Genomic DNA, 19,105 nt, shown 5'->3' with positions numbered 1-19,105 from the left:
AGCAGGATGGGACCATTTCAAAGGTACAACTGGGTATAAACACTGGACCTCTGGTACCATAACTTCAGTACACTTCAGGACCTGTGACCACTCTGCTAGAAAGAAGAACTGCTGTGGTGCTGAAATGACTTCTACCATGATGGACTGCTGCTTTGCTGGACTCCTGCCTTGCTATGCTATTGACTTGCTGGGATACCCTACTGCCTGCTGTTCCCCTGCCTGGGTGACAAGAATTGACCTGCATCACTTGAACCCCTAATGGCTCCAAGGGCTTGCCGGTTTGCCTCCTGTTCTATGGTTCAGAGATTTCAAAGATTTCAACTACCTGCATGTGCACCAGGACCCCACTAGCTGTGAGTCTGCCCTGTCATGTGGCTTCCTGGACCCTTGGATATGAGGCCTATGGTGCTTCTGAAACCAGAACCCACACATCATCATTGAAACTGGTGCATTTTCATCTTTGCTTGAGTCAGAACCAGTGCATCCTCATTGTTGCATGGAGCAGACCCAGCTCATTGCCTTCATAATCGACTCATCACCTACTGAGGGAGAAGGAGCTGCACATTGCATTCATAACCAGAGCTTCACACTCAAAACTGACGCATTGCTCTGCCGTTGCGTGGAGACAATCAACGCATCTTATCCGCTGCGTGGCTGCACCTTGTATCTTTGTTGACAATGGCCTATCTCGGATCAAGATACTTTGGTTCACCGGGCTCAAGTGGGCCCCTGTATCTAGCCCATGCTCCATTATGGTCGGCCTAAACTTTTGACTTTGCCCTGCTCTAGCGCGGCCAGATAACCCATTTAATTGGTTATTGCTTCTAAGTGCCATTTTACATTTATTCTTGAAAAATTCCTAACTTGACTTCTACTTGTTGGATTTTTGTTGTTTTGGTCTTGTTTCATTCATAAATTTAATCTCTATTTTTCTAATCTGGTGGGGATTAATTTTGTGGTGTTTGCACTGTGTTACTGTTTGTAGTGTTGCACAAATATTTTACACGTTGCCTCTTAAGTTATGCCTCACTTCTCTGTGCCAAGGTACAAGATGGCAAGCACAGGATAATTTAAGGTATGTTGGGACTCACTCTGACTAGGATTGTGGTACCTTTCTGGACAGGGTGCATACCTCTACCAACCAGAAACCCAATTTCTAATAGCATCTAAAGATGGCCTCCAAGAATGCATGCACATCCGCCACCATAGCGGTAATAGCCTGGGCAAACTCTAAAGCTAGCACAATTTTTACAGAGTTCCTGTGTCCATTCTACCATCTATTAAAGTGTGTAGCTGACCCCACATGTGATTCTCACCAGTAGATATGATTATTTTGAGATGAGCCACAGCCACTGATTTGACTAATAATTACAGACAGAATCTGACTTGATGAAGGTCACGGGGTATGAGAGTATTATCCGTCTCCCATCAAGGAAAGCTCTGTGAAAATATGACCCGAGCTATCAAAATATGTTTGTTACAGAGGAAACAAAGAAACACCTGACTAATACAGAGCTACTGTATTCATTGGAGGCATAATAGTTTTTCAAAGAAAATTTGCATTTTTAAACATGATTCATAACAATATCACATTTTCTTGAATGACAGTGTGAAATGAGTTTGTGATGATCAACCCTTTTTCATAGAGAACTAAAGGTCAGATCTATCAACATTAGAAATTGTGATTTCCAATTTACAATTCATACCGCATCACAATGTGAAAATCACAATTCCTCGTGTATGGCAGTTTTATTTTTAAAATACAGATTCCTAGTGGGCTGCAAATTGACCTACTCGTGAATATTAATGAGGTAGGTTTGCATTTGTGACCCACTAGGAATGGGAGCCATCACAGGTACGGTGGCCTGCTGGGGTGAGCAGACAACCATGACTGTGATTGCTTTTTAATAAAGTAATCTTTTTTTAAAAAATACAGCCCGTTTTCCTTAAAGGAAAATGGAATACGTTTAAATAAAGAAGATGAAATGTTTTAGTTTAATTTTTAAAGGGTAGGTAGTGGTGAGTTGGACCACCACCCATTCTTAAAAAATATTTTGTTTAGCATTCTCAAAGCGGAAGGGGTTGTAAATTATTACTATTTTGTGACTGAAATTAAATGGTAAAAATGAATACATATCACTTCGATTTAGTATTTAGAAGGGATGCCCTAAAGATGCCCCTCGTAAATACCAAATCAGTATTGGGTCGCAAATGCAAACTGTAATTCAGTAACAAGTTACCAATTCACAATTTGCTTTTTGTAAATTAAAAAAGCTTCACTTTAGCAGCCATGGTTGGCAAGCTCCCAAGGCTTGCATTAAACAAATGGCCTGAAGGGAACAACTGAACGTCATTTTTTTCAACTGTGTGTCTAATCCAGTCCTTTAACAATTACTGCAAGTGCAATAAAATTAAATGTAAAATATAATACTAAACCTTACAATTGAGAGAGATCCTTCAAATCTTTCAGTAAGGATGGTGAAAATATTTCTATGCTGTTATCAGCCAAATCTCTGTGAAAAAAGTACCAAAAAAGTCACGATCGCAAAATTATACAAGTAATATCAATTGATAAACATTTGTGATTTCTACTGGGAGACTGTGCCGTTGTAGTATTGTAGCATGAGCATAATTGGCAAATCAATGATAGTGTTCAACATACTCCAACTAAAATAGAGGTGAACAAAGCACCGAAAATCTACATGTACACGTTATTCATGCTCAGTGAGACAAGCTGTGTTTTCGCTTTGGACTTAAAGAGCTGCTTCATTATGGTAAAAGATGTGGGATGCCACATGAGAATGATAAGCGGAAATTATGAGGACCTTTCCTAGTAAAAATGGTAGAAACAGTTGTATACAAGCAATTCACAACATACAGATGTGTAAATAATGTGTAAATGACAAAAGAAAAGCGATATACATGTCACATGTGTATGCTATGTGTGCGAAATGTGTGCCACTTGTGTGCTTTATGCACATGTCAGTTGTGCATGTGTTGAAAATAGTGCGTATATCCAGTGCAGTGTCAGAGAAGTGGCCAAAGGCATGCAATGTAAATTTGCTTTACACCGAAAAAGCAAACAAACACAAGGAATTAACAAACGGTCAGGAATGCAGGCGCTACACTCAACCGAACACTTAAGGCTTCCTTATGATGTCTGTTGAGTCACAGCCGACAGGCTGTTGGTTGCAGTCCGACCAACATCTCGTGCTGCAGTCCGTCTGCCGCATTATGATGCATGGTGGTTGAAGTCAGCGGGCGGACGGACCTACAACACTTCTGTCGTAACCAGGCAGTTGGGCACTAGGACCCACGAGGTCAGAGACACTGGGGAAAGGACACCAGACACCACATCCAGTCAAGGGGGCAGGAAGCAGATCGTGGGGAGTGGGGACAGGAGCAGGACGCATCTGTGCAAGCAGTAAGACGAAGAGCAAATAAAGGTACCTTATAGAAGACTGTGTAGCGTGTGATCCTTGGGGGGACCCTCAGGGACACTACAACTGGCGACGAGGTCGAAGGAAGTCACGCGTATCGTCTGCATCGCGATCGTAAAACCAGGAGCCCACCCTGGATCGCTTCATGTGCAAGAAGACAAGAAACAAGTGGAAATCTGCACCCCTTTGAAGCGCAGCGAAGCGGGAGCCCACCCCGACCGCTGCACGAGCAAGATCGCCTGTGCCCGGTAAGCGCCGTGTGAAAGAGCGTGAAGATAAAGAAATTGGCGCTAGCTCTTGCGAGAGTCTCGGCGGCCGTCTTAAGGACAGGCGGAATAAACGAATCAGCGTGCAGGAAAGATGTGCGGCCATTTTGAGGTCAGGCAAAAGCCCGATTGGTCCAGAAATTTCGCGAGAGTTGCGGCGGCCATTTTGACGTCAGGCGAAGGAGCCAATAAGAAGGCAGAAAGAGCCGGCGGCCATTTTAAAGTCAGGCAAAAGCGAAAAAGGTTGGAAAAAGGCCGAAAAGAGCCCCAAAAGAAAAGAAAAAGGTGGCAAAGAAAGCCAAGAACAAAATAAAGAGCAAGGAAGAGCTCCAGATAACGAGAAAGAGATAAAAAGGGCCTGAAAGAGCCCTAAAAGAAACAAGTGCCAGAAAGAGCACCACGAGGTGGAAACAAAGAACGGAAGTAACAAAGAGAAATACATAAGAACAAAGAACAAAGAGAGGAGATATGGCAGAGCCAAGACAGAGCGCCCAATATCGCAGACCCCTCCCATTTAACATATCAGAGCCACAAGTGGGAATAAGATGGGAGCGATGGATCGCAAGATTTGAAAGATACATGGAGGCTACTGACGTAGTAGAGGCCAAGAAACTGGGCCTGTTTCTCAACCTAGTGGGTGATGAAGTGCATGAACTATTAGTGACCTTACCAGCAAGTGAGATATCAACATACAAAAAGCTCATCAAATGCCAGACAGACAAATTTGACCCTCAAAGAAACATTGATTTCGAAAGATACACCTTCACCATAGCTTTCCAACAGACCGATGAGTCTTTGGATGACTTTGCAACGCGACTAAGGAAGTTAGTAACGCACTGCGAGTTCGATAAATATGACAACGAACAAGCAATTCGCCTACATATCATCGAAGGGTGTCGTGACACAGAGTTCCGCACATGAGTCTTGAAGGAACCAACATCGCTAGAGAACATTCTGTCACTAGCAACAGCAGAAGCAAGGGCAAAAATACAATCAAAGCAAATGGAAAGGCGAATTGAACAGGCGCACCGCATGACAGACAACAGGCGCACCGGCAACTGGAAGAAGGGACAAAACGAACATATAACAAAGAAACAACAAGAGTCACAGTGTTACAGATGCCTTTTGGAATTTCCACATAGAGGCGCATGCCCAGCGTTTGGTCAAACTTGCAGAAAATGCAACAGAAGCAACCACTTTGCCAGTGTGTGCCAAGGAATGCAGTTTAGAAATGAAAGAGGAAGACCAAGAAGACCGCGGATGGCGACAAGCAGGCATGCCAGGCACATCGAAACAGCAAACAAAAGCTCATCATTAGAGTCAGGAGACGAGGAAGAAGAAGAAAAAGTGGAGTGACTTTACCTGATGTCCACAGATGAAGGCAAAACTGAGGAAAGCATTCGTCTGGTGGATAAGAAAACAATCAAAAAGACGGAATATGTGATAATAGACGTAGGACCACACAAGGCACGGTTCGAGCTTGACAGCGGTGCCACATGTAACATCATGGGTGCATCGGAGTATGAGAAGATGGAAATAAAACAAGAGCTACGACCATCAAGTAACCAAGGAACGAACCTAGGAAAGTTCACAGAGAACTTAACATACAAAAACCAAACGACAAAAGAGGAGATTCATGTGTTGAGAGGGGACATTCCAGCACCATGCCTGCTGAGCAATATCACAGCACAAGTGATGGGCCTGCTCGAGATGACATCCAACATGTCAGAAAAAGTAAGCATCCTAAAAGAATATCCAAAACTACTGAAAGGACTAGGGAAGCTAAAAGGGTGACAAATTGCGCTACATATCGGCGAAACAAAAAAAACTAAAGCTCAGCACCACCGGCGAGTACCAATACACCTGCAACCACAGGTAGAGGAAGAAATAGAATCATTACTGAAACAGGACATCATAGAGCCGGCAGAGCCGGCCAATAGTGGCCGTACCAAAGAAAAACACATCAAAGATCAGGATCAGTGTCGACATGAGGGTAACGAACATGGCAATTGAAAGAGAAAGACACCCTGGACCGCACCTTGATGACATGATCAGCTGCCTGACAGGAACGAGATGATTCTCGAAACTGGATTTGTCCAAGGGATATCACCAGTTAGAGCTGAATCCGCAATCAGGATACATAACAACATTCTCCACACACCTAGGTCTGTTCCACTATAAACATCTGAGCTTTGGGATATCGTCAGCAGCCGAAATATTCCAAGAGACTATCAGACAAGTGATAAGGCCAGTGAAAAACAGTTTGAACTATAGCAATGACATCCTGGTGTTCGGCAAGACAGATGAAGAACGCGACAAAGCGTTGCGAGAAGTATGCTCCCAGATAGAACTGGCTGGCCTCACACTAAATGAAGACAAGTGTGAACTGGGAAAAGATGAACTGGTGTTCTTTGGACACATTTTTTCAAAAAAAGGAATGCGGCCAATTCGCAGCAAGGTAGACACGTTGGAAAAAGCGAAGCCCCCAAGCGATGTCACAGAAGTCCGGTCATTCCTTGGTCTTGCCAGCTACTGTGCAAGATATATCAAAGACTTTGCGACAGTAAGTGCACCACTGCGGGTACTGACAAAACAAGGACAGATTTTTGCATGGACAAAAGATTGCAGCAAGGCCTTTGAGGAAATAAGAGAGGCTGTGACTGCCGTAGATCATCTGGCATACTTTGATCCACTGTTGTGCACTGAACTAACAGTAGACGCAAGCCCACTAGTGTTGGGGGCAATACTGGTGCAACACAGACCAGGAAAGGACTCGCCAAGATGCGTAGTGGCCTATGGGAGCAAAAGCCTATCAGACATTGAGAGAGCATACTCTCAACCGGAGAAAGTGAGCCTGGCAGTTGTGTGGGCCTGCGAACATTATCACATGTTCATATATAGGAAACCATTCATGATAGTAACGGACCACCAAGCTTTAATTACAATCTATGGAAATCCAAACGCTAAGATACCACCAAGAATAGAGAAGTGGGGAATAAGGCTAATGGACTATAACTTCAAAATGATACACAAGCCTGGCAAAGAACACAACCCAGCTGACTATATGTCCAGACATCCATTGCCACACAAAGCTGAGGCCACGACAATGGCAGAGGAATATCTGAATTTTATCTTGAAGCACAACATGCCAGTCTCAATAACAATGTCAGAGTTGGAACAGGAGACAAAACGAGCCGCACCATGCAAGCCATCCAGAAACATAAACAACAATAGAATTCTGGATGAAGGGGTGATAAAGGAGGAACTGCTAGCATTCAAGAAGATTAATGAAGAGCTCTCAGAGACCGAAAATGGCATCCTGATGAGAGGAACAAGGATAGTGATGCCCCGCACGCTGAGAAAGCAAACAATAGAATTGGCACACGAGTCACACCGAGGAATAGTGGCAACTAAGAAAATGCTGAGAGAAAAAGTGTGGTTCCCGGGGCTAGATAGCATGGTTGGAGCGATTGTCATGCGTTGACACGTCTGCCAGGTGACGGGGCCACCACCCAAACCGGAGCCACTTCAAATGTCTGAACTACCAAAGGCGGTTCGGACCGAATTGGCGGCAGATTTTTATGGACCACTAGAGACAGGAAACTATCTACTGGTCATCGTAGATGAGTTCTCCCGTTTCCCAATAGTCAGACAAGTAGCATTCACATCAGCAAATGCAACCCTACCAGTAATGGATGATGTATACGCCTCATGGGGCTCGCGCCAAACACTAAAAACTGACAATGGCCCACCGTTTTCGGGAGAAGAATTCCAAAGATTCATGGAATACCTAGGAATCAGACACCGGAAGATAACGCCTCTGTGGCCACAAGCAAATGGAATGGCGGTACGGTTCATGGGTGCCATCAAGAAGGCAGTCCAAAGAGCGAAATTGACACAAATATTGATAGGACAGGCACTATGCCAGATACTGAGGGACTACAGGAACACCCCTCACAGTTCCACAGGCCGATGCCCGGCCGAACTAGCTCTAGGGCATTCGAGCAAGACCAGGCTGCCACAAATGGAAGCAACGATGAATGTAGACCGAAGCGACATAGCTGTCAGAGATGAAGAAGCGAACGCAAAGATTAAGGCCTATGCTGATCAACGGAGGCATGCCTCCAAACAGAAAATAAAGGAAGGCGACACCGTGGTAGTGCGGCAACGACAACAGAGGAAATCAGACAGCACATTCTCGAAAGACCCGCTGACTGTGATGGAAGTGAAAGGACCGATGATAACGGCGGTGGCGGGGCGGTATAACATCACAAGGAACAGTTCGGATTTCAAAGAATTGAAGACCGAAGACGAAGAACCGCTGACAACAACTACAACAGCAGTGGAGGAAGAAGACAATGGACAAGGGAACGAAAATGAAACAAGACCTAGAAGAACATGCAAGATACCACAGAGACTGATTGAAGAGATGTAATGTGACAAGGTCTCTCTCTCTCTCTCTCTCTCTCTCTCTCTCTCTCTCTCTCTCTCTCTCTCTCTCTCTCTCTCTCTCTCTCTCTCTCTCTCTCTATCTCTCTCTACCAGCACTCTCCAACAGTGACTGCAGGCTATGTCATGAAAATGTCTGTTTGTAACGAAGGGGGAGATGTCGTGACCAGGCAGTCGGGCACTAGGACCCACAGGGTCAGAGGCACTGAGGAAAGGATACCAGACACCACATCTGGTCAAGGGGGCAGGAAGCAGATCGTGGGGAGCAGGGACAGGAGCAGGACGCATCTGTGTAAGCAGTAAGACGAAGAGCAAATAAAGGTAACTTACAGAAGACTGTGTGGGTGTGATCCTTGGGGGGACCCTCAGGGACACTACAACTTCCAACAGGCTCACGGAGCCCGTCCAACCATCGGTCGGAATGCAATACCCTACATTAGGGGGGTGTCTGTTCAGGCACTGCTGAAGAGATAATGATGTCCCTTTTCAGACAGCCTTTCAATGGCTGTCAGAAACGGACTTTGGGGGCCCCTAGTTTCAAAACATCAATTTTTCCAGTGAGGCTTGTGCTACGGCCCTTTTCCGACAATGGAAAAATGAGAATTTGCAACCAAATTTGTCAGATGGAGCCGCCAACTACTAGTCGGTTGGTTTCCATTCCAAAACGATATATGTTGGACGTGCGTCTGACCGGCATCGTAATAAGGCCCTTTGTATAAATGTTTATGGACTTGAGCGAGTTGTGCAAAGAGCAGGATGAACTGAATCAATTAATTCAGTATTTTAAAAAATGTGAATATAAAGTGGTGGCAGGCATGAAAAAAATACTGTGATGGAAAAAAATAAACTTCGAAAGGTGTGAAAATAGCATACGTTTCCTGTCCCTATGCATTCCATGCATTGTGAATATTTTGGTAAAATAGATGTAATCCTCCATTCTACATCAATGCAATACATCTATGTGCACACCTTATGCAACACTTACATACCTGTTCTCTAGTTCAGTAACCTCCCTGTGCCACATCCTACCTATTCAGTCCTTCATGCTGGTATTCTATTCCAGTGTATTCATCTCCCAATCTAAACTCTTCCATCTACTCTCTCCTCTCTTGCACCTATCCACAATGCATAAAATATACAGTTATCATGTTGGTGTTCAAGAAAATAACGCCCGATCTCTTTTTCCCACCTAAGTATCTCTTAGCCTCCCAACTCTTCTTCATCCCTAAATGCTTGAGTGTCTGTTGTTCAAAACATCCTCAACACTTTACAATTGGGTTTGCTTTTCGTCGCTTGCATGCCACAGTGGCTACCCTCATACATGTGTTCAGCTTTCTTATTTCCTTCTTCTCCATGACAGCTCAGCATCATTCAGCTTTGGTGACCACCCATACCAGTTACCTCCTCTTGCCTCTCTAGATATCTCAAGCACAGTGCTGGACTGCTTATTCCCTAATGTTAAAGCTGCTCCTTTGATGTCCTATGGTGCGCCTCACATTCCCAGCCAGTGGGCGCACACCCAGGCCTGATCTTAGGACCCTTACTTTTCCTGCTATGCTTTGTGGACAACATGTCCTCCTTTTGCTTGTTCAGTGACCTCTATACTGATAGCAGCCTGACAGTGGCACTGGAACAATGTTTAGATTGGGGTGCTGAACCGTAACCTCACTCTACAAAAGGTATAGAGAATATGTGACCTTCTGTATTTAAAAACAAAAAAAAATTAGTGCCAGAAAAAAAAAAAACTTGAAGGGCCCGTACTTTTTCATTCTCCATCTGAACTATCTCAAATTTAATGGGGGTTCTTCAGCACATCCAGCAACTCTCATTCCAGCACCATGCAGACTGATGTTCTCGGGCCGATTCACAGAACTAACTTAAGACAAAATCCTTAACTTACTACCATTTTGGTATTCACAGAAGTCACTTAGGGCCCAATGTAGGTAATTAAATTTTACCACTTCTTAAATACCGAATGATACCGAATCGGTATTTAAGAAGTGGTAAAATAGAGGGGGGGATGTAGGTAAAACAGAATCGGTAAATACCGAATCGTTAAGATTCGGTATTTACCGATTCTGTAAATACCGAATCGGTAGTGCCCATTGATTCCTATGGGCATTGAAGCCCATAGGAATCAATGGACATTACCGAATCGGTATTTACCGATTGGGTAAATACCGATTTCAGCAAGGGTGCAGGGGGTGTCACTTTGACACCCTCTAGCACCCCAAATACAGGCATGTGTGCCATGTGGCACACAGACATGCCCGAAGGGCATGTCTGTGTGTCACATTGCACAGGCGTGCATGCACAGATGTGCATGCACACATGAATTCGGTATTTTACCACCCAATAGGATTGGGTGGTAAAATACCGATTCTAAAGGGCCTGTGGCACTCTTAGTAGTGCCACCTACATGTGGATTTACCAAATCGGTAAATATACCGATTCGGTATTTTACCGATTCTGTAAATTTACAGATTCAGTAAATTTACAGAATCGGTAAAATATAGGCCCCCTACATCTGAAAACCCATTTACCGGTCGGTAACGGCCGAATTCGGCCGTTACCTGCCGGTAAATGGCCACCTACATTGGGCCCTTACTCATTTTGGTATTCACAGAAGGCACTTACTCATTTCGGTATTCAGAAGTATGGACTCCTAACTTTAGGACTCCTAAATGCCTTCTGTGACTACCGAAAGTCTTAAAATTAGGATTTTTCTCAGTTTAGTAGTAGTAAAGTTAGGACTCCTAACTTTAGGACTCCTAAATGCCTTCTGTGAATACCTAAAGTCGTAAAGTTAGGATTTTTCTCAGTTTAGGAGTAGTAAAATTAGGAGTCCTAACTTTACTACTCCTAAACTAAGAAAGATCCTAATTTTAAGACTTTCGGTATTCACAGAAGGCATTTAGGAGTCGTAAAGCTGGAGTCCTAACTTTACTACTACTAAACTGAGAAAAATCCTAATTTTAAGACTTTCGGCATTCACAGAAGGCATTTAGGAGTCCTAAAGTTAGGATTCCTAACTTCTGTGAATACCGAAATGAGTAAGTGCCTTCTGTGAATACCAAAATGGTAGTAAGTTTAGGATTTTGTCTTAAGTTAGTTCTGTGAATCGGGCCCCTCCTTTCTATGCCTCAACGTTTTCATTCAAACTAAAGTTTTTTACAGTATTATTTGTATGAGGTATTGGATGACCCACAGTGCCCTATTTCTAAGCTGAAATTATATGCTTCCCAGCATCCTCAGCCAGGGCCATTATGCAAATAAGGAAACGTGGATTGCAGGTGGCCCCTCATATCACCGGGCCCTTGTGAGATTCCGCCTACAGCATTAATGATACCTATGCCTCAGCCCGCTGTCTCTTGGTCAATCACAAGACACTTCTGAAACTCACCACCATGATCTTCAAAACATACACAGCCAAGACCTCCCCAGAACCTCTCTTTAGACCTTCTTTCCTCAACACTGCATTCATTTAAGCTCAATCACATGTTTGTTCCTAAAGGACCCTTCTCCCCAATCAGGTTCAAGTTCTATGAACAACAAGTACACTTCAGGAACATTCTGGGACAAGTCCTCCTTTCCTGTCAGCAAGCCTACCCTTAGTGCCTTTCCCTAGCCTTCAGATCTTCCTCTGCTTACAGCTCAAGGGATGATTGACATCTGCCTGACTGCCGCCTCTGGTGCAGGGTCTCTGTATTCCCCTGCCAATGTTTCCCGGTTTCTTGCAAATCATCTGCATAACTACTGTATGCCTCCATTCGAATGCTGTTGCCATTATGCCCCGCCTTAGTATCAGGGCCCTTGTCGGAAGGCCACTGCAGCCTGCACCCCCCATTGCCCCTCCAGTGCTGCCAATTACAGTACCATCACAACGACTAAGCATCGCACTCCTGCAAGTGTGACAATTCAGGCTATTCCAGGCCACCCAAAGCTATAATAATGGCACGAGCGGCAGGTATTATTAATTGTGAATGTATATTGACCTAATGAACACGATTGTTGTGCACATCTCAAAACTAGACAGAAAACACCACCATATGGTAGACCGTCACTAGAGCCAGTGCTGACAATTAAGTGCCAGTGCCCAGCACCGGGAACCACTGGCTCAAATTAAGCACTGTAGTTATATGTATTACAGCATTCCTGTCCCAGCAGCTTTGTTTCAAATAAAATCACATCAAAGCCTGAGTTTCACGAAAATTTATGTTCAAACCCAAAATGTGTATGCAAATCCTACGGCTATGCAATGCCATCTATGTGTTACTTACATCAAACATGCTAATCACTTCCTAGATGCTCATCCGATGAATGAGAATGATTTTTCATCTTTCCACAAGAGTTACAGAAATGCAATTACAATGTCACTTGTTTTCTGCTTCTGTACACATACACGCTACACATACATTGGTGATTTCCTTTTTCTCAGGATCATTCACTGACTGCCTGTTCTGTTGCAATTTCATTTTCATACAGCTGAAAAAGTATTTGTATTTGTGAAACTTACAGTTCATCTAGGTTCCGGAGGGGTGAAAAGCAATGTGAACTTAGAGTTCTGATTTCGTTTTTTCTCAAAACCCTGTGACAACAGAAAAAGAAAACTACAATTATTGCTTGCATACAAACTTTAGAGTTCAACCCAACTACTACTTTGTCAAAGATGAGTCTGGCTTCTGTTAAGTCTTTTATTAAATGTTACCTGGTGCTACACCGTGAAGGATTCACACGATAAGAAGTCAAGAGTAAAGCGTCCGGTACTCAAAAACAATCCAAAACCATACAATATTTCAAAACATTTTCTAGACACTCTTGCCTAGCAAACATTTTTGAAACATTGGCAAAATCTTTATAGACAAAATATGGCAGAATTGAGTGAACCTCAATCCCAAACTCAACCCCTAAAACATAACCAGTCCAGCCGTCACAGTTAGAGGTCTGCTTCTTCATTTAAGGGAAGGCAGCGGGAGCGGTATCACGTGACACAGAGTTCCACCACTTCTGCCAGCTGCTACTGTGAAGTACCAAGCTCATGAATTCAGTCCACTTCCATGTGCGGGTTCTGGGTGCATAAAGCTGCAGCCCTCACTCATAGACAGGCAAGTGCTGGACAAGGGCAAGGGGAAGCAGGTTCCCCTATCGTCAGAGTGCTGGTTACAGTTATCCTCGTTAGTGGGAAACCCTTCACGAAGCCTCAGCATGCTTCTCTTATAGTGTGTAAACAAGCCTTCTACCAGGCCTGGGTAATGGTGATGCACATGGCCCTGGGTCATGGAGCGGAAGAGTGGCTTCCTGGAAAGCTGTGCTGAGTCACGTGGCCAATGCAAAAACAACAGTTGATGGACAGTATGCAGAACAATGTCATACATTCACCTCAGTGCAGAGATCTGGGCCTAAATCCATCGTTTTTTTTGCTCACCACACCACCCCAGTTCAGACGTGGCCATATGCAAAAAAAGCCTTGACCCTGTGCCTCGTGGGAACAGTCCAGCCCAATCTGCTAAGCCATATCTTCCCTGGACCTGAATCAAGCATCCTAGGACCGGTTTCTGGCTATCAGCCGTCTCCACGTGGCCAGGCACTCCTCAAGTGGGTGCCTGTGAGGAGTGACAAAGTGATGTTGTACTGGGGAGTTACTGTGTTTGTGTATATGTGTCACCTGTGTGGACGCCTGTGTATATGAATTTCTGTAAATGTGTGTGTGTGCATGGAATTTGGGAGGGTTGCCTTTTTGTATAGTGCCATTGACTAGCAATGTATATGTGGGAGTGCGACGCTTCAAACGAAATTAATGGCAATCAACATAGAAAAACGAGGGCACACTGACATGAATGTGAGATTACATTTTACACTGCATGGTGTTGACTACCATAACAAGGATAGTTGAACCACATCATGACATTGACGGTCTGGAGGAACGAAACATACACACACTAAAGTTCAAATCCTGAAACGTGAAGTAAAAAAAGCCATCAGGAAATTAAAAACAAGGGATCCTGTATAAACAGCATGGTAAAACTCACATTGGCTGAGGGAAAAATACAAAAAGAAGTTATGGGAAGATAATAGAAATGGAAACAAGAGATTCTATTCAAAATTACTGTTTAGTGCTAGGAAAACTAACTCTAGGACATTTTGGGAATCAATAAATAACCTTAATTGTCCAGTGAATGCCTTAACCTCAAATTTTCAAGAACACGATTGGGCCAATTTTCTAACAAAAAGATTTATGGAGATCACAACTCCCGAACAAATGTCTCTGAAGTACCTGGATGGTTCTTATCAACAAGATCTAGCGACGGCAACAGGAAAAGCAGAAAACCAGATTTGTCATCTTATTCAGCAGATGAAATAATCAACCCAATACGGAAAGGCAGAGGAGACAGAGCACCAGGGCCCAATGGCATTCCTCAAGCAATTTTTAAATACGATCCAACTTTGTGGTGCAAAAATCTAGCCACACTATTTAAAGAAGTTGAGCTACTAAATCAAATTCTAAATAGTTGGCAAGGCCCAATCATCACATCGATCTACAAAGTTGGAGATAAAACAAGCCAGTCAAATTATAGGTTAATTACTCTATTAGATGTAGAAGCAAAGTACTACGCCTCTCTGATCTTGGCAGACGTGATCGACTGGTCAGACAAGTTCAACAATCGGATTGATCACAAATTTTTTAACGCTCTCACTAATAGCAGACAATTGCACGCGGGAAAAACAACTGCACCTTTGCTTTATAGCTCTAAAGGCAGCATTTGACAGTGTGGATCGGCACCACTTGTGGAAAAGACTCAGAGCTTGGAACATACCTGATAGAATACTTAGAGGTATACTGTTATTCTACTCCCAAGCATGGGTAAGAATAAAGTTGGGCGATGGCTACAGATTATCAAGAAAGCTGAATGCAACAAAGGCTTACAACAAGGATGCGTGTTGGCGCAGCACCTTTTTAATTTATGTATGTCTGACCTGACACAATGGTTTGATATGATCAATTCTCATCCACTGCAGTTGGGAAAGTTATTATTATTGCATCTTTCATATGTAGACAGTGTGATGCTAATGAGCCTAACTAAAGTTGGTCTCCGAGGGTCACTAACAGAATTGATGGAATATATAACAACTAACAAACTAGAAATTAACCCATCCAAAAGTAAAACAATGCTCATCAGCAATCGTCCAAGCACCAAGCAGAACATCTGGCTTGACAGTAAACCATTAGAGGAAGTAACCAGTTATAAATACTTAGGGTTTTACATGGATAATAGATTAAACCATCGAGAGCAGAAAAATGATATGCAGCAGAGAATTAGTTAATTAGCTGTTGTCTTTAGGATCCTGGCAAAAAAATTGAAGCGACCGTTCTACAAACCATTGCTTGCCGTGATAGAGGCAATAATACTTCCAACAATAACGTACGCCGCAATGCTTTACACGGTAAAGATTCTGTACTTTTGAATAAACTGTTAGTTACAACCGATAGAAAGGTCTTCCAGATCCACCAGTCAACATCACCAGCCCAGGTGCAACTTGAATTTGGGTTTATAAATGAAACATTAGGGAGAATATATACACAATAAGCTCAGTGTTTGACTGAAACAGAATACAGCGCATTCCCTACTCAATAAGGCCATATGGACAGAACTCGAAAACAATAAAAAATCTGCATTTAATCAATATCTCCAACAAGCATTACCAACCACCTGCATGGCCGAGCTATGGGATTGTAATCTCCCTTTTTCAACTTTTAAACAAGTCATAAACAAAACTGCAAAATTTAATTCCTTGGTACTCGACAAAAACACCGTCAGCCTTAGATCCCATGCCTGGATGGTGATTAAAAATTATAAGATCCTTGCACCAGCACCGTACTTAATTATTACATTTTCATTACATCTAAAAAGACAGCTGATGGCCCTGCGCTTTGGAAAATTACTGTCGATTGCGACCAGCCAAGCTGGGTACATACAGGGTCAACAATATGCTGACTTTGCGGCAGTCAAAAAGAGGACCTTTGCCATTTAATCTGCAAATGCCCGGAACTTTACACAGCACAAGCCACTGTATTCGAAAAGCCCAAACTATCAGAGGAATAAGGACATGCAGAGCTGCTATAACGCAAGGGATAGATCCGTCAGATCCTCAAATGAACTGCAAGCTGATAGCATGTCTCACTCTTCACGACCAGGCTTTAAAAATCAAAATTCAATAGGAGCATTGACCATATCCTTTTAAAGTGAAGTGGTGGCATCTTATGGTTTTAATGCTTGAAAAAACATTAAATCAATATGTAATTAAAAACTGTATTGAATTCTGTTAGCCAGAGGTCTTATGTTTTACAGTGGAACAAATGATCATGTAATTCATCCAAACACTATAATATCCTATTTTACCATGAACTGTTTATAAAGTAAAAAGTGTGCTGTTGAATTCGGAAAGTAAATTAATTGTGGATCAAGTTTTTTAGATTATCATAAACCATAGCTGAAGTTTAATTTGACCTCTGTTTAAGAAGATATTGGATTTTATTACCTATGATAAGGAACATTATTCGATACACAGGAAGACTATCTATCATGAGCATCAAAGGTGAATACTGTATAATGGGTACATTTTCTGAATTGTTAAGAAATGTTATTGTACATATTAGGAACTGTATTGATTGTACACAAATACTATTGATCGCAACTACAGAGGGTATATAGCCTAAAATGTGAAATCTTGTTTTAAAAGCACAAAGATATTTTATTGCACTTTTAAAAATCTATGCGAACAATAAACATTCATTAATAATTTTCCGTGTCATCCTCAGCAACCCAAGGCAACTACTTGCAACCTTCCGTGCTTGCTCCCCAAAATCCAGGTTACGATCCAGCCAAACCCCCAAACTCTTGATCTGTTCTTTGGGGGAAGGGGGAGAGCCAAACCAACTAGGCCACAGTAGACTTACATTAGGTGAGGGAGGTTTACCTAAAAACATCATCTCCGCTCCGTTTTGGACCCATTAAGTTTCAGAAATGAATCCTCCATCCATGTTGAAACCTTTTCAAGGCACCTGGCCAGATCAGGGCCAGTGTTGTTGAGCTGGTTGAGCATATGTGACAATCTGAATGCTGAACGGCTCCACAACACCTGCCAAAGGGCTCATATAAACATTAAAAACATTAAAAAGAGTGGGGCTCAGGGACGATCCCTGAGGGACCCCACATCTGAGTGGCAAAGGATCAGAGGTACATTCTTCTTGGAACACCTGAAATGACCCATCCTCCAAGAAGAAGTGAAGCCACTTAACGGCCATATCAGTGACTCCTACCTCTCTAAGTCTCTGAATAAGCAACTGATGGTTGACTGTATCAAAGGCTGCGCTAAGATCAAAAAGCACAATGGTGGCGCAGCCTCCGTTGTCTAGAATTTTCCTATTTAATGAGACTGAAACTGTATCTTTTAAGAATGTGCCTACAGCCTTTAGATTCAGATACCCTTCAGATTCTGTGCAGATTTGCTTCAGACTCTCTCTCATGATAGAGATTCAGAAGCCTTTTCACTTGTACTTATGCCTGCCTTTAGATGCAAATTTCCCTTTTCCCTCACTTAGAGCAGATGTTTGCTATAGCCTTTCAGCGTCTTTCTGGCAGAATTCCACTATGTTGATTTTTTTCAGATTTTCTGATTTTCCCCTAGTTTAGCAATGTCACAAGTTACTCTTTATGGGAGAATGGATTTGCTTCATTCTATGTGAGACACCTTTATAATAGTTTGTCATTGCTTATATGATTTTGAATTGCTTTTAATATATTGACTAATGCATTCATGCATTGGCTATTGAATTACATTTAATCCAGTTGATTAGAGTTGTAATTTGACAAATCTTTTAGTCACTTTTATGGTTTTGAACTTTAACTTTCTGGGCCTGATTCACAAAAATAAACTTACATTTTTGTGTAAGTTTACTCTGTTTTAGTATTCACCAAAAACAATTTAATAGTAACTTTATCAATAGACAGAGATAAGAGCTCCGCACATAAAAAAGATAGGGCCTTTTTATGTGCGGAGTTCTCCACCCCAACTACGATGTCACAGCAGTCGTAAAGTTGCTATTTAGTCGTTTGTTTGTAAATAACAATAAAGTTACACAAAACGGTAAGTTTACCTTCATGAGTCTGGCTCTGTTTATCTTCCTTGTGGAGTTAAATGTGCTTGGTGTTATTGAACTGTATTGAGTTTGATGTCAGCCTCAGTCAGAACTGCAGATTCATTAAACTAGAATTTACACCACAATTTGCATGAAGCAAAGTGCTCTAACACTCGCCTATAGCCTTTGTTGCTCATATCCCTTTTTGGTTTCATGTATGAACTTGGTAAACTGTCAGTCAAAGCACAGCGAGCACTGGAGTCTGTATTTTGGCACACCGCAAAAATTGACCAGTAGACAAAATCATATTTGAAGAAATATAGCACCCATAAGTATACTGTAGAAGTTTCTTTGGAGTGGTAGGCAATGGAAAAAAGCCACTCCTAAGTACATCAGAACTTTGTTGCAAGGTTTAAGAGATTGCGTCACTGGTCGGAGGGAGTGAAACCCTAGTCAAGTAGCAACCACGATCCTTGTCAAGGTGAAGTCACAAGCAAACCCCAAATTAACCTGTGCTCAACCCTCTGGTACATTGGCACAGAGAAGTCAGACTTAACTTAGAGGCAATCTGTAAAATATTTTTACAGCACTTCAAACAGAAGCAAAGTGAAAACACAACACAAGAAAAACCCCATACAATTGTAGAGAAATTGAGTAAATATTAATAAAGAAATCAAGACCAATACAATAAAAATCCAATCAGTAGAACCAGAGATATACAGTTTTAAAAATGTCAGTGAATATAGTGCCAAGAAACACAATGCGCCAACTGCAGTTATCTGGTCGCTCGGGACGAGACAACTCACAAGTTC

At 42.6% G+C, this 19,105-nt stretch overlaps 1 protein-coding gene across 1 annotated transcript in view; it reads right to left on the bottom strand.

Annotated features, from left to right (window-relative positions):
- The window catches only part of RXFP1 (relaxin family peptide receptor 1), a 955,071-nt gene that overhangs the window by 149,363 nt on the left and 786,603 nt on the right, over positions 1–19,105 (bottom strand). The window contains exons 11-12 of the mRNA XM_086962355.1: positions 12,672–12,743; positions 2,442–2,513 (exon numbers count right to left, since the gene is read on the bottom strand). Coding sequence (XP_086818481.1) covers positions 2,442–2,513; positions 12,672–12,743 — 144 coding nt within the window. The remainder of the gene's footprint in view (positions 1–2,441; positions 2,514–12,671; positions 12,744–19,105) is intronic.

The sequence above is a fragment of the Lissotriton vulgaris genome, chromosome 3_1 (assembly GCF_964263255.1).
Source record: "Lissotriton vulgaris chromosome 3_1, aLisVul1.2, whole genome shotgun sequence".
In the NCBI taxonomy this organism is placed as follows: domain Eukaryota; kingdom Metazoa; phylum Chordata; class Amphibia; order Caudata; family Salamandridae; genus Lissotriton; species Lissotriton vulgaris.
The sequence above is the reverse complement of the archived record's forward strand: the minus strand, read 5'-3'. Positions and strand labels throughout refer to the sequence as shown.